Raw genomic sequence first — 25,599 nt, 5'->3', positions numbered from 1 at the left:
TGCTGTAACACAGTCAGAAAAAAAGAAAAGGATCAAGCCATGGCATCCATATGGTTTCCCTTGGAGATGATCCTCAGAAAACCTACTGCGGGGTCCGGACAGTTTTCCTAGACACAAGAACATTATGTGGGAGGCAGGACTGCATGGCACATAGGCAACCTTGGGGCCACCAAGCCGCACACGGAACAGGTGAGAGCATAATTCCCAACACAAGGAAGAACCAGGTCACGTCTGTATTTCAACAAGATAGTTTATTGGTCCAGCAACTGCAAAATATACACATTTCTGAAAGGCATACCCTGTTTTTAAGCTGGCACAGCTTTATGTCAGGCAATTATTCCAGACATATATACAGAACAGTTAACATACCACAAATAAAAAAAAAAAAAATCCCAAGTAATTACCCTTCTCTCCAAGCTTTGCAGTATACATTAAATAAATAGAGTGATTTGCTATCAAAAAAATAATAAAAAAATAAATTCAAGTATCACAAAGGAAAACAAAACCAGGAGAAAAAGAAAAAAAAAAAAGAGGGGGGAAAGAAATCATTGGTGTGGTTCAACAAGTCCCCTCTCCCCACCCACCGTGGCTGCAGCATTGCTGCCTGGTCTTGGCTCCGTTACCTGGAACGCGATGGGCAGCAAGTTTCTGGGGCAGCGTGATGGCACGGGGCTGACACCATCCCGCCTACCGCCAACCCCTCCAGCACGAGAGGGCCTCTCTGCTGCTCAGACACCAATTTTCCCCTTGCTGGAAAAAATGCCAGATTCAAATTTCATCTTTTTGTAGGACCTACAGAGATTTCTATTATTTCCAAAGGAAGAAAGTTTAGGGTCATTAAGTTTTTTGCTGTTCAATTTTTTTAATATATATATATTTTTATATATATGTATGTATATACACACACACACACAAGTACACGCCAAAACATCTGCAGAATTACATGTTTACAGGATTGATCACAGGGCAGCCAGAACGTCATGTTTGCATTTGTCACCTTATCTTTTCATAGCAGGAGGAGAAAGATAAAACTCCCCAGGAAGAAGGCTGAAAAGATAAGCGACTTGCCTTCCCAAAACATTCTCAAAGTCAGAGAAACCGAAAGGGCAGATGTCAACCATGCACACAGGGAGAAATCTGCTTTTAATGCGGTTATTTAAAAAAAAAAAAAAAAAAAAAAAAAAGAGAAGCCGGGGGGGAAGTGTTCTCTATTTCATCTGTACAGGAATATAATACACATATGAACAAGCTGACATAGGCAGGTACCGCCAAGACCATCTCTCCCCCGGTCGGATACAGACCAAGCGTGGTCCTGGCCCCCTCCCGCCGTCGGTGCCGCTCCAAGCACGCGCTTCGGCTGCACGAGGCTGAAGCACTAGGCACTGTGGTTCGCCTTTTCCCAAAGGAAAAACAGACCAAACCCCTCTCAAACCACACACACACAAAAAAAAAAAAAAAAATTTCTTCCTAAACCTCCCTGCTCCCATCTGTAGGGATGTTGTTTCCCACCCAGGGGGCTGGGGAAAGCCATGGGAAGGCTGAAACCAAGGGGCTGGCCATCTCCAATCCCCCAGCTGAGCGCTGCAGGAGGGCTTGGCTGCCTTCATCTGCTGCCTCCAGCTCAACCGTACAAGCAAAAAGCGTGAGATGGGGATGAAGAAGATGCTGCACATTGGAGTAGGAAGGAAAAAAAAAAAAAAACCCCAAACCCAAAAAAAACCCCCACAACCCACCTCAAAATCCACAGACTTTTGCACAAAGCAATAGTGGTTAATTGTCATTTTTAACCACTGTCTCACAGCCTGGGACAGGCTGCCAAGAAGGGATCTCGTGTATCAAACCACCGGGAGCTGGCTGATGGAGTCTAAGTCAGGACCTTGCCCCATTCCCCCCCACCTCGAATGCTGTAACTACTGTTTTTTTGTAGTCCCAGCTTTCCAGCATGCAAAATAAAATTTAAAAAAAAAAAAAAACAAAACAAAAAAAAAAACAGTTGCATGTATTCAGGCCTCCCCTGTTAAAGGGCATGACTTGAAAAAAGATAAAATAGTTATGCTCCTGCCACAAATAAAGTGCAAAAACCAAGCGGTTTCTAGGTATACACATATACACACATGTGTGCGCATGTATATATATGAAATAAAAAAAGAAAAATGAGAACACAGACAAAACTGTCCATTCTTGTAGCTTTTTGCAGGCACACAGGGACTCCTGCCTCCCGGCCAGACCTCTGGCCACCTCCATGAGACCTGTGTGTCTGCGAAACGCATCTAGCTCAGCCTGTTCACCTGCTAAGTCCTGCAGTGACACAGGGAGTCAAAACACACCAACCCCCCTGCAATCTCAGTTCTCCTCCAAGGAAGAGGAAAGGGGAGATGAAGTACCAGCACAGCACCTCAGCTGGTCCTCAGTCTTCCCAAAAAATCGACACACGCCTCAACTGGGAGCATCCCCACGTGCTCCCCGAGATGAAAACATTACCCAAGCCACCACTGGTGTGGCTCCTCCTACGCTACAGGCACCTCGCGACCAGTTTTAGAAGCAGATCTACATTCTCTGCAAATCCCTTTAAGGTGTATTGATCAAGAAAAAAAAAAAAAAGTTTTTGGTTAAACCCAGCAGTTCTCGCTGTGAAGGACTTCACACAACTGCCTTCCTGGTGCTCGCGGGCCTGGGTGAGCCGGGCTGTGCGTGTGTGACAGGCTGTAGCGTGGGTAAAGGACCGCAGCATAGTGTGTTAGGGGCTTTCTTGATGAGTAATTAATAATAATAATAATAAAAAAAATGCAAAACCCCTTCGCTCCCCCCTCTTCCCCCTATTTCTTCGCTAACCCCGCACCATCCACATATATACAACCCACCCGGAGACGGGTGGGTACCAATTGTCTATACAAAAGGAGATCAAAACCGCTTACAGAGGAAAATTAAACTCCTGTGGGCTAGAAGCACTTTACAGCTTGCTACGATCTAACAGGACGCCGGAGAGGAGAGCAAACGCTGCAGCCTAAAGATCTGGTGGTGCCTCCAGGGAGCTCAGGTCCTCTCCTCCGCTCTCCCGCGTCTCTCTCCCCTTCAGCAGAGCGGTTTGCAGATGGACGGGTGCAGGTAGAAACAGCCGAGGGTCGACCTCGCCGCAGATGGAGGAGACCGGTTTATAAAGCAAGCTTCGGAAATGGTGATGGGATGGGAAGCTGGCGTCGCCGGTGGCCTCAGGACAGCGCCAACGGAGTCACAACGGCTTCTGCGAGTTGTTCATGTTCTGCAACGAGAGGGGAAGGACCGGGGTTGGGGATCATGCTGGACCCCATCCCGGCAGCATCTTCTACGTGCACATCAAGAAGGGGACAGGGGCAGTAACAGAAAGCCACGGCACAGGTCACTACGAAAGCATCCACCACAGAGAAGAGGACACTGTCCACCCAAGGAGAGAGGTAGGGGGGATGTGCTGACTTGCCACCCACACCCCTCCCCTCAAGCATCATCCGGCTTTAACTACAGGGTGGGAATCTGGCAGAGATACCCCTAAAAATAAGGCAACCTCCCACTCCACCCAGTCTGCACTTCTGACGCTGCCCTTTGATCCGTGCAAGACAAGGTGACATGAGACCACAGTCTTCATTCAAGGAGCCCAATTAAATTTCTCTCTCTTGCTCCCCTTGAGGGTGGGCAGCATCCCCCCCACCTACCAAGGAGGTCACCGTCCATCCTTCGCACTGCCAAGAAGATGCAGCTCCTGCCAGCCATGCCAAGGAGCCAGCATGGGCACCAGCCACCAGCAGCAGTGTGGCAGGAGGACCCACTCCCTCGATGACGCCCTGTGAGGCTGCATGGGCCCTAGAGCTGCTTCGGACACAGCCCTGGTGCAGAGTGGCAACAACGGGCACCCACCAGCATGCGGTGAGGACCACAAAACCAGAGACAACCAGCTAAACACAAGCAGGACCAGCCCCAAGGATGGTGGCTGGAGGAGAGCAGAGAAACCCAAGGGGAGATGATCACAACAAGGACATTTCCCAGTTCACAAAACTACATGAAACAGGGTGGGGGAAAAAAGGACTAGGGAACAGCTAGGAAGGTTTCTCAACATTTTTTTTGCTTTTTGCTTTTACTACCTAAACTGCCTCTTACAAGCACCAGGAACCTTGGCCAGGCTACAAGACAGAGCAGGCTGAGCTGTTCTCTGTTATCTAAGGAGACAGGAGGAGGGTTAGGAAAAGGCACATGCACCACAGCCATTTACCTTGGAAATATTAGTAAAGAGAAAACTTTGAGAAAGTGACAAACGGGTCGTCTTTAAGCATGAAAAGTGAAGGGGAAGAAGAAGGGAGGGGATCAGGTCGTTGTTAAATAGTGCACTTTGGATCACAAACCAAGCAACAGGAAATCATCGTGCCAGGTAGTCCCGCAACCCCAAACTGGCTCAATCCCACAGTCAGGAGGACTCTGAGGTACACAGCCATGCTCCCAGCCTCTCCAGGTGTCCCCTGGTCCTCCTGGAAGGGGGTCAAGACCCCAACAGGAAGGGCTGATGCAGCCAAGCACCCACTGCCAACAAAATCCCCTGGTGCAAATTGGAAAGCGGGTACCTTCCACCTCCCCTGACTCCATATGGGTTGTGGTGGGGCATAGCGAGGACCAGACACATGCACATGAGACAACAGCCTCCAAGAGAGGTACTGACACCAAATCTTTGTTTTGGGGTGTCTTCTTCGCTCCCTCAAAAGCAACCTTTAAGTCCCACACTAGTAGGTGGAGGCAGACTCCCAGCAGCTGGAGATTTTAAACCTGCTGCTGCCAGCCTACAGCTGGGATGGGTACCATCACTGCCTGCTCCAACAGAGCTCCTGGTCTAGCAAAACTTGATGCAGCCACCTCCCAAACTCAACATGGGAGTGTGTTTTCAGTGTCCCTGCCAGCACTGAGGCATGCAGTGCTTCTAAATGCAACATGGATGGGAAAAAGGTGGATGGAGGGATGGACAAAACCAAAACTGCTTTCAAAGCAACCCAAGAAGACCAGGGCTTTTGTGCCCATCAGGGGCTTTTGTGCCCATGAGGAGCAAGGGAAGGAGCACAGACATGCAGGCCATGCTGAGCAACCTCTACATTCGCCCAGGAGCATGCGGGTGATGCTCTTCCCCAACCTATCCACCAGCAAAGCCAAGTGTGACCTTCCTAGCTTCCCTTTTCTCAACAACATTTACCCTAAAAGGGGAAGAAACGTGAGGCTCACCAGCTGTTATGTGCAAGCAGGGCTGAGGCCGGGCCATGTTATAGCAGATTCCTCCATCTTCAGCCCATAAAATGAACCAAGACCGGGATGCACGTAGGCTGATTTGAACTGGTTTATAGGGGCAAAAGACAACCCCTGGGCACTACCCCAGCCCCAGCTCAGCCCCAAAGTCTCTCTGCTCTTTAAGACATTTGAGCACAGCTTCCAACAACTGCCGCTCTCAACTCAATGACATAGCATGAATTAAGTCCAAAGGCTTCAAATTTATCCAGAAGCTGTCCTGTCCCCATTACACAAGGATCTAACAGCACTGAGCCAAACTACTGAAGCCTTGATTATTTATAATTACTGCATTAAATGCTCAAGGCATCTTGCTTTCTTACTAGAGCTAGAGCACAATACCCTTGCATCTACTCTGCCCAAGACATATAGGCAGACTCTCCCCAAAATCCAGGTTTGCAGAACTGCAGAGGCCGGGACCCAGGATCAGGCCAGCTCCAGAAAACACACTCCTGCTCCCATGCAGGTGATAAAACCCTGCTTGGGTCTGAGGTCAGAACCTTCTCAGGGATCAGTCTGGTGCCATCACTCACAGACACAACTCGGAGCCCCTAGGAAGGACAGACCACCTGGGTCTATCACCTACAGTACAACATGCTATCGCAGAGGAGATAACCCCAAGAAAACCCAACAGCATCTCCCATCCTGTGACTGTCCAAGGAGGCGGCAGGGAATTTAGACATCACTGAGAGAGGGCAAGTGATAATTTGCTTCATTTCTCAACAAAATTGGGACATTTAATCAAACTAGGATACTTAGGGGTTGGACAAAGCAGCACCCACAGTCTCCTCTTTACCTTTCCTAAGATGCATTCAAATCCCCCACACACAGAGAAATATTAGCTCCAAGAAGTCCACGCCCCAGCCTGGTTTCACAGCAACAACAAAACAACCAGTGAGATGGCAAGAGACATGGAAAGGGGGCAAAAGGGGGAATAAGACGCAAGAAGATACTTACAGGCATGCCTTCCCTAGTAAAGGCTGCAGAGAGACAGAGAGAATGGAAAGAGGTGTCAGTAACGCCGCGCGAGACCGGGCAGAGGACACGGGACGGCAGCGAGAGGCACCCGAACAGCGAGAGCTTCCAAACCCAAAACTGGCAGAGGGTTTGTTGCAAGACTCAACCAGCCCAAGCGGAGTCCCGAAAGCCGAGAGACGGACCGAGTCACCCCACTCGGTGCTTGCTAGGGTGGGAAGGCTCATGCGAAGCAGCCACCAAGCAGGGCGGTTGGAGGAGCACAGCACCTTCCTAACCTGCCCCTCCTCGGCCAGATCCTGGGCAAGAGGACACCAGACAACACAGACAACGCGAAGAGGGGCTGGGCGAGATGGCGAGATCCAACAGGCGGCTGGTGGGAAGGCTCCTATATATCTATGCTGTTTCTCCAGTACCACCCCAGCCCCATAACAAGCACAGGGATCATGGGTTGTTCCTGGAGAAGTGTGCAGCAAGGTCTCTCTTTCTACGTCCCTCATGGGTGGGTGAAAGAGAGGACACATGAGCACCACAGCAGCTATCCACAGGGTTTCACCCAGGGCTGCAGAAGGCAACCAGGTTCACCATGCCAAGACACTTCTACTCATTTTTGGTTCATTTTGCCTATTGCTCCGGGAAGGAGGAGACCTCTCAAGTCAAAGATGGGTCCTGACAGCTCCTTCTCAAGGGAAGTGCAAGAATATTTGCTTTATTGCAATGCCCAGGTCTATGCCAGAGCTGAGCGCATCCAGGAGGAAGGCACGAGCCCTTCGGTCCTGCCCACTCTAGAGATGCGGCTCCCCAGGGGTTTGACACCATGATGACAGATGGTGAAGGCACTGCATTAACACAGCTAAAGCTCTGGAGTGTTTACAACGCTCTCAAAACCCAAGAAAGGATAAACAGCGACCCTTTGCCAGGTGCTCCTGAAACCAACCCAAGGCAGGGAGAGACAGCAGCCATGGGAGAAAGATGTATCTCAGAGACAGCAGCACAGGTTGTGACAAGTGCAAGCCCTTCCCCAGCTTCAGGAGCGACAGGAAAAGGACAACAAACAGTAAAACAACAAGAATAACAACAAAAAAAAAAAAAAGAGAGTTCAACTAACTTGTCCCGGCAGCTGCGTGGGCACTTCCTGAGGAACACAGCCTGGCAGGGCGGAAGAAACAGCCACATGCTCCTCAAAGCTGTTGATGCGAGGTTTTTTGGTGGGCTCTGGGCTTGCTAGAGGGGTAACGCTATTACGTCTCATGAGCGGGTTAGGTCCCTTCTTTGCTTCCTAAATTAAGAGTGAGACAAAGGAAAAACGTAAATAAAAAAATAAAAAAGGGAAGAAGGCGACAGTTATAAAGGAAAAAATAGAAGCAGGTTGTTTCGGGTTTGGGTTCTTTTTATTTGGTTGGTTGGGTTTTTTTTTTCTTTCTTAAAGTGGCCTCTGCTTTTCCCCACAATTGCTGTTGACATGCAAAGGATGCATTGAAAGGCTCTGGACACCAAAAAACCTTAATGCAAAATGTTCAAGAGCATAGCATGGTTTCCCCAAGAAAGGGAGGAAAAAAAGCCAAAGAGGCCCTGCACTCAGAAATGAGACAGACTTTCTCCTCACCTGAGCCTCTGCTCACAAAAAAGTAAATACAGATTGCTAAAAAACTCTAGTGGTAATCAAAAGCCATGACTTCGCATGACAGAAAGAGGTGCCCATCAGTCTCCTCCTTGAAGCTGGTCCCTCTGACCCAGGGAGGGGTGTGAAGCAAGAAGAGGGAAGACAAGCCAGCCCGGGCTGATAAGGAAGATTTAGGAAGTGGGGACAAAGCAGCCAGCGAGGGTCGGCACCGCGCCAAGCTCCAGCTCAAGCAAGGTGGGATGGAGGGGCACACACCCGCGCAGCCGAGCAGAGGGACCCAAGCGCTTTGCATGTGTCTTGCTCTGTCCTACCCGCAGCCCACAGCTCTCCTGGCATCCCCAGCAAGGGTGGTGGAGGAGGGCATCGATGGCCCCCACAGCGGGGGGAAGAACCGGCTTCCCCACCTACAGCCACAGGGAGGGAGAAGCGGCTCAAGATGCTGCTGCCTGCTGAGGCTGGGAAGCAAAGCAAGGGAAGCGTGGGCCAAAAGGGGACGACTCTGACCATCCAACATCCAGCCAGGGTCCATCACCAGTATGCACAAGTTGGAAAGGTCCCAGCGGCTGGGACATGGGCACTGCCAGGGTCCCTGGGGGCCCCCTTGGGTGGCTGCCTACCCCCAACACCACGCTGGCATCCCCCTAATCTGACCTCCGAGCTCCCGGTGGAGCACGGGGCAGGCAGACCTGACCTTACAGGGGTTTTCCTCCATGCGAGGGGTGTTCTCCCCACAGCATCCCAGCCCAGCGCCGGCACCTCCCACCCTACGCAACAGCACTCTAGTAGCCACACAGAGCTGTGGGCACGCCAGGAAAAAAAACAAAGGCAGATGTTGGGCAAGGCATTGAGCCTGGGCTCTGCCAGCCAGTTGGGAGACCTGGGAGAAGTCACCTTCTCCATCCATGGCTCCGTTCCCTGCTCAGGTGAGCAGGTGACTGCACAGGTGAAAGTTAAAGACCAAGGAGGAGCTTTCCTTGGGCCACCTTTAATATGGGCAAACACAGTGTGAAGCAGGCACATGCAACAGTCCTTTTCCCTCAGAAAATCCTCAACTGGCCACATCTTTGCAGAGCAATCGAACCCATCTGATGCTCCAGTCCTCCAGCAGCGCTCTGAGCGTCCAGCTGAGCAATCTCCCCACGCCCAACCCAGGCATCCTTGCTGCCAGCTGACCATAGGGGAAAGCATGGGGACACCAAGGGATGGCTCTGAAGAAAAGCAACACTCACTTCTGGCCGTTCCCTGTGGGTGTTGACGGCTTCGACGTTCAGCGAGATGGACTCCACCCGGCACCCTGCAGAAGGGAGCACAAGGAGACGGAGGCTATCAGCAACAGGCACAGGATGCTAGGAAGTGCTCCACCCCAGACCCCTGCTCTTCTCCCAGAAGCAGCTTAGATTCAGGAGGCGGTACAAAGCGAACTCCTTGGCATGTTTAGTAGGAAAGCCCCACTTACCATAGGCCACTGGGGTCAGCTTCAACACTGTGTGAAGGGGACATTTCAGGTAGGGCATTTCATCTGCAGAGAAAGCAAAGCAGGAGGATTATCCCACCCCCTCTCCAAAAGCAGTTTAGACATCTTCATCAACACCTAAGGCCACTCCACACCAGAGATGCAGGCTCCAGGCCCTGCATTGACCTGAACACATCTCCCATCTCTCAGAGCTCCACCTATCATCCTTCCTCCAGCAGGATCAGTCCTCTTCCCAGGGACAGGGAGCTCACCTGCACTCTTGTCCAGAAAATATGCCAGGAGGCAGCGCATGACAGCCTGGTGACAGATCACAAGGACATTCTCTTGTCTCTCCAGCTCCATGATGACTGGCTCTAGGCGCTGCACCAGATCTTGGTAAGACTACAACAGAAGAAGAGAAGGGAGATACGGCATAGAATCAAGAAAACGAGCACCTCACAAGAAACAATGGTCCTTGTCTTGGTACACCTATTGATTTCATGCCTCTGACTAAACAAACGTAATTACTGCTAAAAACAAGCAAAGTTCAACAAATCCTCATCTTCAGGCTACTCTGGAACATAACTACTTCATCTGGTCAGAGGAGAGACAAGCCATTTACATCTCAGTTACAGTCCTGGAGAGTTTAAGGTAAGCAACAACTGCACAGGAGCTTTGAGCATAGTGTCTCTCTATCATCTTGAAATTTGATTTTCTACAGGATTTCTAAGTTCCAAAAAGTCTGGAGCAACCCGAAAATCTCCAGAGTTTTGAAGGACTTCATAAAGAACAGTAACAGGCAGCCAGAAGGAACCCCAGACATCCAGAGTCAGTGTCAGACATCCCCAAACATTCTCCTGTTAGATACGCTGTCATGAGGATGTCTCCAAAGATTTTTCCCACGTGTCTGTGGATGTGACTTAATTTGGGGATAAACAGCCCAATTCACAACCTAAAGTATCACCCAGAACTGATGTCAATTCCCACCTCATTGTGTCACACCCTGAAAGCAGATTGCCAGGAACAGAGATATCAACATCAACCCCTAGGAAATGACATGAGAGCACGGGGAGAAGTTGCTTCTTTGGAAAAGAAAGAAAAGGAAATTGGGGCAGCACAACACTTTGCATGGATGTAATGGAGGAGGTTGGACTAGAAACCTCCAGGGCCCCCTTCCTACTAATTTGCTGTAAAGTCAGTGGGACTGTTTGTTAAGTGATACATTTCTTAATGAGATCTTCACATACCACAATTTCACAAAAGCTCAATGCAAAAGGTAACCATGAGCCCTGACCTTTCTTGATTCTAGTTTCTTGGAGCACCCTGCTCTCAGTGTAGAGGACAGCATGAAGACAAGGCAGCCATGTTTAAAGTAAAAGTCACATCTCTGAAGGTCTCCTTGCAGACCTACCTCCCCAGAAGGATAGCGGTAGTAATATTTATCCTGATCACGTAAAGCAAATTCCTCTGGATACTGCTCCCTGATTTCTTCATACGTCATTTCTTCGCACACACCCTGCCAGAACAGGACATCCATGAAGTTACTACATGCTCAAGTCAAAAAGAATCAGCACACCCAACATGCAAAACCTTCTCCAAATAACTGTCTATAACCCTCTCAGTGGTCAGCTACAGAGCAGTTCCAAGCAAAAAATCATTTTAATCTGCTCCTTCAAGCCAACATCTTGAAACATCCACATAAGGTAGAGCTAAGATCAGAAGCCAATTTATGAGTACTGCAGCAGAAGTACCACCCTCTCCCACAGGAGGAAAATCTCCCCGGTGGGATTTAGGCAAAAGTGAAAAGGCCAGTGCTATCACCCTCTCTGCCAAGCAGCAACCAGCATGATTCCAGCTGTTCCTACTGCAAAGATACTTACACCATCGATTTCATTGAGTGCCTTCCACTGCTCGTAGGGCAGTTGGAGAGCTTCTGCCGTTTGGATTGTCCTCTTTAGTTGGCTGGTCCAGACTTTGAGGTCTTTCAGGTTCTGCTCCTCAACAAACTTCTTCAGTGCCAGTGCAAACTGTGGGACAAAAAAAGAGGTTGATTCCTGATCCACAGCTTCCCAGTGGGCCTTCTTCCCTGCTTCCCAGTAAACATTGCCTTTTCCAGGACAACTTTTGCCTTCCACAGGCAGACATATTAACCTCCTGCTCTAAGGTGAAGGGCAGCCACACGTGCATGGATCCCCAAAAGCTATGAGGGGTATGAGAACAGAGAGAAAGCAGAGGAGAAAGCGGCAACCTAATGTCATCAAGGAACAACATCAGCATCCAAGAAACAGCACTACAACGTGGGCTCTTCTCCGATGCTATGGAAGATCCCTGGCCACCCTTAACCACAGCTCTGCCTATCTGTCATAGAGCTAAATCAATGTATCCTGTAGTCTTTGATAATAGTCACACCTCAAATGACTCCATTTGGACTTCAAAATGGTCTGGCAAGCCACAACAGCTATTAACCCTCCCTGAAGCATGCGCTTTACCACGTCCTTGAAGAATCAAGTACTGAGCAATCTGAAGGAACCCTCGGAGTTGGCCTTCCCTACCAAAGGGTGGCAGCAGTCCTTCTACAGCCCTCCCTGCCTGTGCAAGGTCTGAAACAATTCATTGAAGATACACATACCCTTCTCTCCTAGAGATTTCTGCATCCCAACCTCTGTTAACCCCTAACTACATGCAAGCCTACATGCAATGCTGATGGCTGCGAAGTCTCTTTTTGAGGCCATGCCCAAGCCCAAATTTAACCAGCCCTATAGATGGATCCTCTGAGCACCCCAGCTGTCATCAAATATACACTTAACACGATGCATGGTATCTGCTACAGCCAAATCACTCGTAGAAGCCACAGGGGAATATTCCCTTCCCCTTTACCTTCTTGCCCCTGTTGGAGAGGCCTGAGTCACCTCCAATCCTCCCCTTAAGGTTGAACTCGCTCTCGCCATGCCGACAGAGATAAATGGTGCGGGGCTGAACATGGATGTTCATCAGGTAGTAAACGATCCTGCTCTGGATGTGGTCCTGAACCCTGTTGACCAGGAACCGCTGGCCAACATCGATGACTTTGATGAGAGAAAGCTCCCTAGGAAAACCACAGCAAGGATGAGGGGGTTGCCAGTGGAGAAAGAAACACCACCCTTGATAAACAGCCGTGTGAGGTATCTCAGTCAACATAATCGCCCAGTTAAAAGGATTTCCTGCAGGCTATTTTTAACAGGAAGCCAACAGGTAACTGCAATTCATGGAGAGCTAAGTAACACCAGTGTAATCACCATTCCTCCTTGCAGCAGTAAAGAGGATTAAACAAGACTAGCAGGAAGCACGTTCCTCCCCCGGACAGGGCTCAGCAGGACTGGGATTATCCATGCAGGGCGCACAGATGTATCTGTGAGCAGCGGAAAGGCTGGGAGGTGCCTGCATGGTGATGCAGGAGAACAAAGGTCTTCCCAGGGCACACAACTAGGCAGGAACCACAGGGCTTGCTCAATGTTGTGGTTTGAGCCTGTTCAAGCAGTCCCTTCCTTAAACACTCAAACCAAACTGCTTTTCCAAAACCTTTGTATTTGGGCCTGCAGAACCAGTGTATCTGAGCCCAGAAGAGGCTGGGAAGGTTTCAATGCTTGGTTCCCTGGCACAGGGCTGGGGAAAACCAGCATTTTCAAGGAAGACGACAAATTGACCACAAGGCTTGGCTGGACATTATTCTAGCACAGTCACGTATTTGAAGACAAAGTGAAATACAGCCCCATGCTTCATTACTCCTCTCCTGGGAGAGGAAAGGCATTCAAGCCAGTTCAGAAGTCAGCAAAGTCTCTTACCTGTCATAGTCATCAGGGTCGAGTGGCTGGTAGCTGGCCTGGTAACAATTGATCCTCTTCATGAAGTCTTCCATGGCATCAGTCGAATTACAGTCCCGGTAATCAGGGCTGGACAATTTTACTTCCTGCGACAGGGGAAAAAAACATGCCGCAAGGAGATGTTAGGAAGCTTTTCAAACCAGACCATACTAATCTCAAATTTCAAAGTCCTGCCAAGATCCAGCTATTGACTGAGCCACTTTACAGCCAGCACTTATGAGAAGAGAAAAAAAGGAAACTAGACCCAAAACTAAGCACAAGGTGAGAAAATCTGGTATAAACCATTGCATGACTGGTATAGATGCATATCAGTCTACTCCTGTTCTCCCAAAAGTTGTGGTAGCACCCCACCACCCAACACACAGTGAGAAAACTGAGCTTTTTTTATGGCTAAAGAAAAGCATCGTGTTTAAGCAGTTCAAGCTGAGGTGTATAAGCTTAGGTAAGATGCTTGTCCTGGGCGTTTTGAGTGAATAAATAGGAGGCAGAGGTCAACCTGGCTGTCCACCATCTTAGGTAGCAGGATAACAACATTCAACCCCTTTCTGTGCGTTATTTGCTACAAGCTACTGGGCTGAAAGATGCTAGGAATGGGCTATGTGAATATCCAGAGCTCTCATGGACTAAGTTCTGCCTGAACTACTCTTAACACGTTATTTTTCCTGAAGATTTGGGTTTGAGCAGCAGCATTACACATTAGTAACTTCACAAGCAATCCTGAAACCAACAGGATAACACAACCAAGCGACACGTGTGGCAGTGCCCCAAGCCCATAACATATTTTCTGCACTGATCCCAGCACTAAGAGCACCGTTCATCTGCAGTGCCCTGGGGAGCTAAAACCTACGCTCAGCTAGTTGTTCATTTTCTCCCCCTTCAAGCATTAGTTTCCAAAGAAAGGGATTAAATCCTTCAAAAAAATCCAGCTTCAGGGTGTTGCGGGGTGGGGGGGGGGGGGGGAGAAAAAAAAAAAAGATAGAGCAAAGGGAGAATTTTATTAGTATCATGGAAAAGGCTGTGTGCAACCTCCCAAAAAGCTGATCGCTGGCCATGGGACACCAGCTCCCAGCAGGAGCAAAAGCCATGCTCTAGCACCCAGCACAGCACCCTTTGTGGAACCCATCCTGGGGGCAGAACAAAACCCTTCTCACAGACTTTTGGTATCCTGCAACGCATTCCCAGACAACATAAAATGTCTCACAAAGTTCAGATGTACAACTGGAGATAAGGCTGGAGCAGAGCCCAAGTGGAGGAAAGGACACTTTCATTCAAGTTAATCATGCCTAGGTAGACCAGGTAACATCTACCTGCCCTAGCCAAGCCTAACAGGCAAAGGAGCTTTTCTGCTGGTGGGAAATCAAAGATCCAGCAGCTCCCAAAGGAGTCGAGAAGCAATGTTTTATGCTGCTCTCCCAGCCAAGACTTCAGCTGGTGGTGAGAAACCTCTAAGCTCATCTGCGATTCTTCTCAAAGCAGACCCCAATAGATTCTGGGAAGCTGCATGTGAACCAAGACTGTCAGTGCTCTCCAATGGGATTTAAACTCTTAACCACATCCATCGCTTCCAAAAAGTGGGACTTTGGCGGGGGGTGGGAGGGGAGGGAGTGGATGTCGGCAGAGCATCCTGAATAGATTTCTCTCCTTGATATCGTTAGACATCAACAGAAATGCAGAGAGCATGGAAGGGAATTGGGGAAAGGCTACAACACCACCTTTTACTTTCATTACTTCCAGGTGGCCCTGGGAGACAAAAGATCCTTTCTCATCCCAGGACAAACAGATCATAAAAAGATAAAAACCTCCTAATCCTCAACCAACTCTGGCAAGATGTTCAGATAAGAAACCAGCCAGACACAGGTGGGAAATCCTACACAAGGGAAAACAAAAGCAAGACACTTCCACACTTACCATAACATTGGTGGCAACTATTGTGGGATCATTGCAGACGGATTCAATGAAGAACACCTGTGAAGCAAAGCAAAGCTCAACTGAAAGCCACCAATAAGGTTTGTAACATTCAACCAGCCCCTTGTTCAACACAACCACCTCCCTGCTTGACCAGAGAGCTCTCCCTCTGCCCCACTCCTATCTTTTCCTTCTCCAGGGCTTTGCTACTGGGAATGAGGGAAGGGTTTAATCAAAAACGTGAAACTCATTAGTGAAATCTCTCTTACACAGGAGCATCGTGAGGACATGGTAGTGAAAGAAGATACACCAACAGTACACTAGCGTGGACTATGCAATAGAGGCAGCAGTCTGATGGTACCTACCTTGAACCCATTTTCTTTGGCAAAGTTTAGGATCATCCCTCTCCTCTCCCGTGTGGTATTGGTGGCATCAAAAACCTTTAAAAGCAAAGACTTTGATTAGCACCAAGAGCATCTCGTTCCCACCGAGCCATTTCTCAGAGAAGGAACTGCAGAGTAAACTGTACAGGGCACAGCGCCTTCGGGACCAGGACCACTGGCAAACGCCACGGAGCACATCTCTGAGCTTACCGCAATCTGGCCAGCCTCCTCCGCCAGGTACAGCTTGACATCCCTCAAGGCAGCCAGGGCACATTGCCTGCAAAAGAGGCAAGAGACATGTTGTCCTGAAGTCCTCAGAGATGCTTGCAGCAGCTAGTACACAGACCTCCACAAAGGCAGGCTTTGCGGCTCCTCCTCACCACCTCCCCCCCTCCCAGGGACATTTAGGAAAGACACCTTCAGTCTGCCAAAAATACAAGAGCCACAGGTGCTGAGCAGCGTGCTGATCTTCACAGCAGAGGCAATGGTAAATGAAGAAGCAAAGGCCAAACCTCATGGCAGACCTCATACCCTACGTCGCTGAGCCTGAAGGTGAATTCAGGGTACCACTGATGGAAGATGCATTGGTGACCCTGAAGCTACCAAGCCCCAACAGCTTCAGTCTTCAGCTCGTGGTGCCCAAGTCAGGCTCTCCTTATGCAGGCAAGGAGATCTCAAGCTAGAGCCCAGCTTTTCTGTCTGTCACCTCCTAAAACAAGCCGGGCAACCCCGCTGCCAGCCGTGGGCTTCACCACCCATTTGGAGCTGGGTATGAGCACAGATGCAGTGCCCACACTTACCTCCTGACTTTCATGGCCTCCTCATTGTCGGGGCGGAAGAAGTCATAGGAGCTGTAATGCTTCACTGCCTCGCGGCGATACTCCCCCACGTTGAAAACTGTGTGGGAAAGGCAAAGACCATCAAAACCAGGAGCAGGCGTCAGCACAGCTTGACTCAGCTGTGCAGCTCCTGCAGATAACGCCTTCTAGCAATAGGCTAAGAAGAGACATCCTTAGAGCAAAAGCCTCAGGGACATCCCTTGGTCTTTAAAGTGAAGGAGAACCTGGGCTGCAGCAGAAGCTATGGGACAACATGGGTATTTGGCCCATGGGATCTTGGAAAGATCCCCCACCACCCTCCACTCCCCAAGGGACTAAGCTCCTTGAACATCTCCCAAGGACCCAAACCTCATGCTTTGCCTAGGCAGCCCGTGAAAGCCTCACCTTTTGTTGGGACACCGATCCAGTTGAGGTAGCGAGTTAGCTTCTTGGAGGTATAGGTCTTCCCACGGGCTGGGAGGCCAACCATCACTATCACAGTGGGGGAATTGGCAAGCTGCGGCCCACAGGCTATGAGGAGGAGGAGAAAGCACAACATGAGCAGCCATTAATCCTCCAGCTCATCTTGTACCAACCCTACAAAGCACTTGCTCTTGACCCAACCTTCCTCCAAGTCCTTCAGCAGCTAGAGGAAACCCAAAGCCTCTGCTCCCCGTGCACCATCATCTCTGCAGTATCTTCTGTGCATCCCTCATGAGCCTGGACAATCAAAAACTTGGGCAGGCAAATTCACTGACTAATTTTTGAATGGGATCTGTTGAATGAGCACATGTCAGAGCAGGGGGGCATGGTGGATGGCTCTATGGCTGCTCACAGGCGAGGCACAACTGCGCCAGCTGAGCCATACGGACACAAATTCACCCCGATGCTGCCCAAACTGGGGGACAGGAGTCACAGCCTGACAGCCATGGCAAGAGGAGAACATCCTGATGGCTGCAAAGTGGGCAAGGAACCAGCAGCTGCCCCAGGCTCCCTGCAGGACATTTGTGCCTCAGTTTCCCCACTTGGGGGGAAAAAAAAAAAAAAAAGAGGTGAACACAACCTCCCATTCCCACAATTTGGCCAATTCTGTGAAAACCTAGAAGTTAGCCAAGGGCTTTGGTCCAGTCCCCGCAGCAGTGCACTTGAGATATGGCTGCTGTGCTAAAATACCACGTCTGCTCCGAGATCTTTACCCACAGAAAACACCTTCCAAAAACTTCTGCTAGCTTTCTAGGCCGATACACATGCAGCTGCAACAAACTAACTGTTTTTTCTGAGAAACTGCAGGGCCCGAGGACTGCAGAACCACCAGCATTTAAAAGCAGATGAGTGACTTATCCCTTTTTCTTCATAAACCTGTTTTACTCTGGGTTTTTTTTTTTTGTTGTTGTAAAGAGGGTTCATGTCAAACAACTGGCAATAAATCCAGACGCATTACTTAGTGATGACTTGGCAAGTGAAGAGAAACTCCTCTGCAATTCACCCGAATGGCATGGCCAAAATGCAGACAAATCAGCTGCCAGGCTGCCCAGGTGAATCGCTTCTCCCCCCATGAATCCTTTAGAAAGTAAATTCCTGGTTCAGTTTGGAGGAAATTGCAGAGGTTGCAGGACTGGGAATGCAGTTTGGGAATTTTTTCAGCCCTCCACAGCCTGGTCCCAGCGCCACGGGATGCGTCTGGACCATCTGGACCGCACGCCCCGTGGACCACGTAACAGGGCAGCATCCCTCTCCCGTGTCCCACCCCGGCTCCTCTCCAGGCTTTGCCCTGCAGAATCGCTTCTCACATGGTGCTGCACACACAAAAGGCCAAGGCACAAAGCCAAGCGCTTTAAATACAGGAAAGGAAGATCTTAACGATGCCTAATGGAATTTGGATTAGCCAGCCGCCTATTCATGCTGCCCGGCGTGACACGCCAAGAGCCCTGCGGGCGACGGCAGAGGCCGGCCCCAGTAGGCGAGACCCTCGGGGGATTTCTCACCCACCCTTCCATCCTCCCGGTGAGGCCGGAGACCTCACAGGAAAGGAATGCAGGGAGTGAGTGGCTGGTGGCAGAGCCGTAAAAACGCAGCTTAATTACGCTCTGGGCGGAGAGCTCTGCCTGCCCATCCCAGCTGCCCGCAGGTGGGACCAGGCGACGGCCGCGGAGGGATGCGGGGATGCCAGGGGCTCCCGGGATGGGCACGGGGTGATGGCCTGGGGTAGACTTTTCTCAGCGGAGATTTGGGAAGGGCTAACGAACAGAGAGGTATCCAGAGAAGGTGCAAAGCATAGGGGATTTCCCTCCCCTTCTAATTAAAAAAAAAAAAAAAATCCAACAGCTAAAGAAACTGAATTAAGGCCACAAGGAAGAGTTGCAGCACGGGTGCACAGAAGGGCAGCGAAAGGCCACCCATCACCTGCCCGGCTGTCTCACCGCAGCAGACTCAGCAGAGAAAACTATCTAAACCAGATTTTTTTTTTTTTTTCTTTAAATATTCCACATTCCTCAGGCTGGAGCTGCCCTCACGCTTGCCCCCTTTTGTGTGACCCACATCCCCGGTGCCGTGTTTCAAAAGCCCGGGCCAGCTCCCACTGATTGCAGCAGCAAGCGCTGATTTTGCGCTCTGGGGTACCAAGGCGGCTGTGCAACGCATCCAGAAAAAAATATTTTTTTCCTCTCTAACAGTCTGACGGCCTCAACCAACCGATGGGTGCAAGTTGGGTTTTTTTTTTTTGCACAAAAAACAAACCACATATCAAATAAAGGGAGGGGGAAAGGAATAATACCTGAATAGAGAAAAGAAACTCCTCCTTTCCCTACCTGCCAGCAGACACAGGATCTCAAAGAGCGGAGCCAAGAGGATTTGGGGCCATTAAAGTAATAACACTCCCGAGAGAACAGGGACATGGACGGGGACTGTTGACGTCCCTTTGGCTCCAGACAGCTGAGATGGTCCCAGAGCTGGCGCTGCGTGGGTGCACACATGCCACCTCCAAAGGGTGCTGCAGGAGTTAAATGCGTGCATTTGAGGAATCTCTCCCCACTTCGGTTTGCTGCCAAAGGAAAGATCCAGGTTCCCCTTGGATAGTGAAAAAGCAGCTGTTTACAGACCTGGGAAGCACCTCCCAAAACACCAGGGCATCCAGCGTGCACCTTTTTGTCAGGAACCTGAGCCCAAACCCAGCTAAATCACAAAAGCCTCCGGGAAACTTTGCATCAGGGATGTAACACAAACCAGTGTTTTGCTCCCAGTGCTTCACAAAGACCCCATTCATCATTTCTTTTCACCACTGCTGCAAAGCTATCAGGGATTTCAATGCATATTCATTACTCCTTATCCACATCTATCCAGGTAAGTCAAGGTCAGGGATGACTTCTGAAAGGCTCAATCAGGATATTTAGAAGTAGCTTGTCATTTGTGCCTTCTACCTGCTAGAAAGCCAGCGCTGAAGCGCTCTCGTGCTTCACCGGAGTGGGTGGAAGGAAGAAAAAAAAAAAAAAAAAAAAAAAAAGGAAGGAAATTTGCTTCTATAGAAGGTTAGAGCCCCACTTCAGGCATTTTTACTGTCTCCTCATAAGAAGCATTCCCACACGCCTCCCGCTCCCGCAAGCCCACGCCACATGTTCTACATTAGTCTTACATTCCCCTTTTCCAGCCTCTTTCCCATTGCAATTCCCCGCCACTTGCGCGGATGCACCGAGGACGCGTTTCCGCGCCGCACATCGCGCACATGTGCACGGAACCGACATCACCCTGCCGGCGCGCGAGCTGCAGTTTCCCGTGCACATCGCCGCCGTATTTTCACGTGCCCTCGTCCGCCGAGCCGGAGCGATGGGAGAGAGCGATGGGAAGCGAGCGAGGCGGCAGCAGCCCCTTCCCTCCTCGAGCATCCCCCAGCCGAGCCCCCTCCCCTCGCCTGGCTCTGCCCATCCAGCCGCCGGCGACGACTTGACTTTCCCAGCCCCTACGTGAGAGACGTGCAGCTTGACAGCAATTTAATGGATCGCCGTCAAAAGGCCAGATGAAGGCATCGCTCCGCATCCATTCGAGCCTCCTGTTGACGAGCAAGCGGACAATCGGACTAATTATTTCAGAGCAGCCGGGAGGGAGCTTTTTGAGGATGCTCCCAGCGATGCTCCGGCTCCCTCCTTCCCCCTGGGGAGCGCATCGGCCTCGCGTGTCTCTGCTATACTTCCATTCCCACCCGGCTTTGTGGCTCTGCTCTTTGTTGCTGCCAAGGAATTAATAGCGCCTCGAGTTAAAAAATAAAAACTAAAGAAAGCCCAGTCATGTTCTTCCCGTAGAGCGCAGAGAACGGTGGCCAGCATGGCTTGTTCCCACCCTGAGAGAAAATAATTAGAAGCCACGTTATGGTATTAATAAGCCCCTCGGTGACTTAATATATTAAAGTACGTCAGTTTTTTGCTCTGCCAAGGAGGGAATTCTCCCCTCTGAGAAACCAGGTGAATAAAGCAACAAAAGCCACAGGGAGGCTCCGCGTACACGAGGGATTTCTTTCAAAGGTGTCAGTCCTTGAAAAAAGCCGAACCAAGCAGATACATCTGCAAAGCATTAGGCCAGGAGACATTTTACCCCACTAAAAGCAAAGCCCCGTGGCAACCCAGATGTTCAGCCTGTTGCTGAAAGCCATTTCCTCAGCAGCGTCTGCTGCAGAGCTGCCCTTGCCAAGCACCGGCTGCATCTGCAAGCGGCGGCTACGGGGCTCAGCCCCCCCTCGCCGCGTGCCTGACCCATAGCCATGGGGCAACATGTGGCAGATTCGTAGGATATTTTCTTTTATTATTATTTCTCTTTTTTTTTTTTCAAGGGGGAACTTTCCGGCCAAGGGAAATGAAGGTCCAAAGCGACTTTAAAAACGCCTGCTCAAGAAAAGCATCGGAAAGACTGATTCACCCCAACTGCCCAAGCCACTTCCAGCCTTTGCCAGGCTGCAAAGTGCCACCTCCTCACTCCCGGCGCTCCGCAGCCCCGGATCTGCGGATTCCTGCGACGCTTATTTAGAGTTACGCGGAGTTGCACAACTGGCAGGTTGTCAGTGTAGCTGTTGGGCGAGTTAAAAGAATTGCTTCTTGAGCTTTAGTATGGTATTATGATTCATGATTTGGTTTATAGTAACACCGGGATGACCTAAGCGTTTGCTTTTATTATTTTTTTTTTTTTTTTTTTAAGCGCGGAGGTTGGTCCTAAACGCTCAAGATGCTTTCTGAGCTTTGAAAAGAAGGGAAACCACTGCCAAAGTTCCAGCATTCATTTTTGCCCTCTCCTCCACCTGCCTCCTATCTCATCCCAAGCACAGCACCCAGTAAAGCGGCAAAGTGCAAGCAGCTGGTGGTTTTTTTTTTTTTTCCCGAATCCATTGCCCTAATCCTGCCTCCGCCCCCCCCCCCCCCCCAAAAAAAAAAATTAAATAAATCACTAATAAATCTGAGTGCAAGGTGCCAGACACCCTGGAAATCCCAGCTGAGCTGGTACCCGGGTGCCGAGGTTAGCAACCTGCTCCCTTCCCTTTTAATCCCAGGGCTGGAGGCGGGGAGCGGGGGGGTGGAAATTGGGACACGCGTGTCCCAGCGCCTCCCCGCAGCCTCCGCTCCACGGGGCCGCGGAGCTGCCGTGGGGTGGCTGCCCCGTGCTGCAGCTCCCAGCGACTCACGGGTGGGCTGCGGGCGCCGGGATGATGCTGGAGGAGGGAAGGCGAGGCGGGATGCTGCACGGATACCAGGGGAAATGGGGGTGGGGGGGTGCAACGAGGGGTGCGCAGGAGGAGGGGGGCCGCTTCCCACCCCACCCCACCGGGATGCTGCCGTGCCCGTACTCACAGCGGCGGGGCAGAGCCGGGCGGTTGTCATTGGGAAGCCAAATCTTCTGGATGCGGCTTTGCGTCAGCTCCATGGGCATTTTTAAAACAAAGCTCTTTTTGCGCTCCGCGTCCACCTTGGTGCGTTCGCGGGGGGGAAGGAGGAGGGGGGGGGGGGGGGGGGGGGGAAAAAGAGGAAGGAGGGAGGGGAAAAATGTATATATAATAATAAAAAAAAAGGCTTTTTGTTGCAGTCGTCGCTTTGGGGGGTGGTTTGAACAAGCGGCTGCGGCGCTTTCGGATGCTTCTCGGAGTCTCGTTAAGGCTTTACGGCGGAGGAGGGGGAGGAAGAGGAGGAGGAAGAGGAGGAGGGACGGGGCTTCAGGGCACAAAGCCGGCAGGAACGGCACGAAGACCGCCGCTGCGTGCTTAGAGAGAGCGAAGGCGAGCCCTGCCGCTAATTCCGATAGAAATCCGGGTGAAGGAGAAGAAGAAAAAAAAAAAAAAAAAAAAGAAGCAAAGGAGGACTCTCTCAATGGAAGGCAGCCGGGAAAGGGGTGGCCCTGGCTGCTGCAGGGAAGCGGCACCGCTGCTGCTGCTGCTGCTGCTGCTCTCCCCTGGCTCCGCTCGCAATGAGCCGCAGCCGCCGCCGCCGCCTATTTCTAGCCCGGCAGGCCGGCCGGCGGCTCCCGCCCTGCGGGGCGGGGAGGGGGGGTGGCCGCTGCGCCGCCGCGGAGGAGGAGGAGGATGGAGGGAGGAGGGCGGAGGGGGGGGTGCGGCTCGGCGGGGCTCGGGCCGCGCTGCCGCCTGCCGCCGGCCCCCCGCACTGCAGCGGGGACAAAGGAGCCGCCGCGCCCGGGGAGCCTTTGTTCTGCTGGGGGGGGGGGGGCACGGCGGCCCTCACCGTGCCGTCAGCGCTGCCCCTGGGGGGGTGCGGGGGGGGGGGGGGGGCGTGCAGGCGGTCCCTAAGCGGAGCAAAAAAAAATGAGTGAAATATGTTGGAAAATGTAAGCGTTTAAAATGGTTAAATGCGGTGATAAAAGGGATAAAAATAATGGAGCGGGAATAAGAAAGGAAATAAAAAGAATAAAAACTAAAAGAGTGGACTAAAGCGCAAAATCAAAAGGAAGGGTAAATAAAATCGTTGAAAAAACCAAAAAGAAAATACAATAAAAAAAATAAAAAAATGAGAATGAACGAAGCCGCGGTGGCACGGGGGTCCCGCGCCGGGGGCTCTCGCAGCGCCGGGGCCGGGGGCTCGGGGGGGGCGGGGGGCCGGGGTCTGGGCTCCGGCACGTCCCTCACGTCGCACATGGCCGGGCCGGGCCGGGCCGGGCCGCCTCCCCCGCCGGGGATGCCCTGGCTGCGGCAGCGGCTCCGCCTCCGCCCGCGGCCGCCGCTCCGCCCCGCTCCGCCCCGCTCCGCCCCGCTCCGCGGACGCGCAAGACGCCGGGACGGGGCCCCCGGCCCCGCTCCCCCCGGCCCTCCCCGCCAAAACGGTGGGGTGTGAGGCGGCGGCAGCGCTGGGGATGCTCCCCGGGGAGGCTTCGCTCTCAAACGGGCACGACCATGGCATTATTTTCCTTATTTTCTTCTTTCTTACATTTTTTATTATTTTCATCATCTCATCATCATTAGTTCATTATACTCATTATTAATCCAGCGGCCAGCCTCCTGCAGGTGACCTTTCCACCTTACACCGGGCTGCGAAGAGCAGCCCAGCGCTAACAACCCAAAAAAGTCGACGTTCCGAGGGGTCGGAGACATCCCCGTGCCACCCAGCAAACCCGCTGTGGAGACGCCGAAGCCCCGAATGTGCAGGTGGATCCCACGCTCCCGCCGCAGCCCCGGCGATGGGGCGCATCCCGCTTGGCACCAGGGAATCCGCTCGGCAGGGTGCTGGGTGGGGAACGTGCCGCGGCGGGGAAACGTGGAAATGCGTCGTAGCTGGGACGAGCCGTAGAGGTGGGAGCGTCTGCTTTGATGGGGTTTCAATAAAGCAAATGTTGCTTGAAAATTTAAAGCCGGATGATAAGTAGCATCTCGGATACTTCAAGTGTTCAACAGCCTTTTTTTATTATATAGGGCATTTTCCTCCTTTAGAAGGAGCTTATATGTTTGTAACGGGTCTAGAAAGAACATATTTTTAGTTATCTCCTTACATGGAGCCAAGATGGATGGAGTAAAAAATGCACAATCCTTCCCCCTCCTACACAGGAAAAAAATATTCACAGGCAAAAAAAAAAAAAAAAAAAAAGCTACTATGAGGTAGCTGGAAAAGAGCCAGAGATTTGGGATGTGGGAAGCAAGATGGGGGAGAGCAGCAAGCGCTCTGGCTGGCGAAGGTGGGGATGGGGATCGGGCACAACAGTGCTCCCTGGACCACTGTGCACAAAATCCATCCTCAGGAAAGGGCAGGATTTTTTTTTTTTTTTCCCCCCAAAAATCTCAGACCTTTTCCCATGGAGGGCAACGAAAATTTGGTTCCGGGCTAAAACATGAGTCAGAAAAAGGAAGAAAATTCATATGATGTTACAGGATGAGGAGTTTGGGCATCCCTCTTCCTGCAGCAGCTCAGCTCTCCTCGTTGCAGCTCTCCTCTTCAAAAATCACCACCCCCACAGTACCAAAAGGAGCCTGAAAGCGAAACCCCGCCTGAATTAAAATCACAGTCACTTCAAATTAGATCCACCTAGTAATTCTTGGCTTAAAAACTCTTAAATAACTGGAGCGGAAAGCTTCAACTCCTAAATAAATGGCCTGGTTTTCAAAGGCACGAGCACCCAGCTGCTCCAAGCGAGGTCAGCTGGAAGAAGCTTCATTACTATTTATAAGGCACTTTCACCGCGGGGAGAGGGTGACGGGCAGGACAGCACTAGGTGCACCGAGAGGGTTTATTTTCCCCTCTCGAGTCGTGCTGTGCAGAAGCACAGCTCCCTATAAATAGTGCCTGGACTGGTAAATAGGCTGTTGCTCACAGCTGCTGTGAAAGGAGCCCTCGGGGTGCTGAGCTCAGGGATTTTGTGAGAAACCAAGTCACCGAGGGGGACAAATGCTGGTAGTAAGAGGTGTGTCAGCTTGCCGAGAGCCACCGTGGGCACGGCGTGCCACGGGACGGCCAGCGATGCTGTCCTGCGTCCTCTGCTTCGCCAGGTGATGAAAGGTGTGGAGGGAGGAATAAATCACCCAGCGTCTGCTGGAGGTGCTGCCTTACCTACCCCATCACAGGAACCTGCAGAGATTTATTAAATGCAAAGGGATAGGGGTATAAATGTAATGCCAGGGCTCGAAATCTGAAGGTCCTGGTGGTAGAGGGCGAAAAAATGACCTCAAGCATCTGAGGGATGGAGGCGGCAGGTCCGGAGGGGTGGGAGAGGGGAGGGCAGTGCAAAGGAGGGGAGTCTGGCGGAAAAGGGCGAAAAACCCGGGTTCTGTGAGAAGAGGGACACCCGTCTCTTACGGGGTTTACAGGCTGCAAACTTCTTC

At 51.3% G+C, this 25,599-nt stretch overlaps 1 protein-coding gene across 4 annotated transcripts; it reads right to left on the bottom strand.

Moving 5' to 3' along the window:
- Positions 1–2,832: 2,832 nt before the first annotated feature.
- PFKFB3 (6-phosphofructo-2-kinase/fructose-2,6-biphosphatase 3) lies at positions 2,833–22,274 on the bottom strand. 4 transcript variants are annotated; one of them, XM_075727843.1, is made up of 16 exons: positions 22,136–22,274; positions 16,716–16,841; positions 16,293–16,389; positions 15,703–15,769; positions 15,475–15,549; positions 15,113–15,169; positions 13,166–13,290; positions 12,222–12,429; positions 11,225–11,371; positions 10,756–10,860; positions 9,617–9,746; positions 9,348–9,410; positions 9,121–9,185; positions 7,376–7,546; positions 6,250–6,272; positions 4,237–4,291 (listed from the first exon to the last, which is right to left on the bottom strand). In XM_075727843.1, the coding sequence occupies exons 1-16, from the start codon at positions 22,212–22,214 to the stop codon at positions 4,237–4,239; spliced, it is 1,593 nt and encodes a 530-aa protein (XP_075583958.1). In that variant the 5' UTR covers positions 22,215–22,274. The 4 variants fall into 4 exon arrangements, with proteins under 4 accessions (XP_075583960.1, XP_075583957.1, XP_075583958.1 ...); XM_075727845.1 differs by lacking the exons at positions 4,237–4,291; positions 6,250–6,272 and adding an exon at positions 2,833–3,259; XM_075727841.1 differs by lacking the exon at positions 4,237–4,291 and having other exon boundaries at positions 6,246–6,272; positions 22,139–22,232.
- Positions 22,275–25,599: the final 3,325 nt, after the last annotated feature.

Source organism: Pelecanus crispus, chromosome 1 (genome assembly GCF_030463565.1).
Source record: "Pelecanus crispus isolate bPelCri1 chromosome 1, bPelCri1.pri, whole genome shotgun sequence".
Classification (NCBI taxonomy): Eukaryota; Metazoa; Chordata; class Aves; order Pelecaniformes; family Pelecanidae; genus Pelecanus; species Pelecanus crispus.
Note: the sequence above shows the minus strand (reverse complement) of the source record. Positions and strands in the feature narration are given on the sequence as shown.

Coding starts and splice junctions, on each gene's coding strand:
- PFKFB3 (XM_075727843.1), bottom strand. CDS start 22,214: ATGCCCATGGAGCTGACGCAAAGCCGCATCCAGAAGATTTGGCTTCCC. Junction 15,550..15,702: donor AGGAGGCTGGCCAGATTGCG/GTAAGCTCAGAG, acceptor TTGCTTTTAAAG/GTTTTTGATGCCACCAATAC. Junction 6,273..7,375: donor CCACGCAGCTGCCGGGACAA/GTTAGTTGAACT, acceptor GTCTCTCTGCAG/CCTTTACTAGGGAAGGCATG.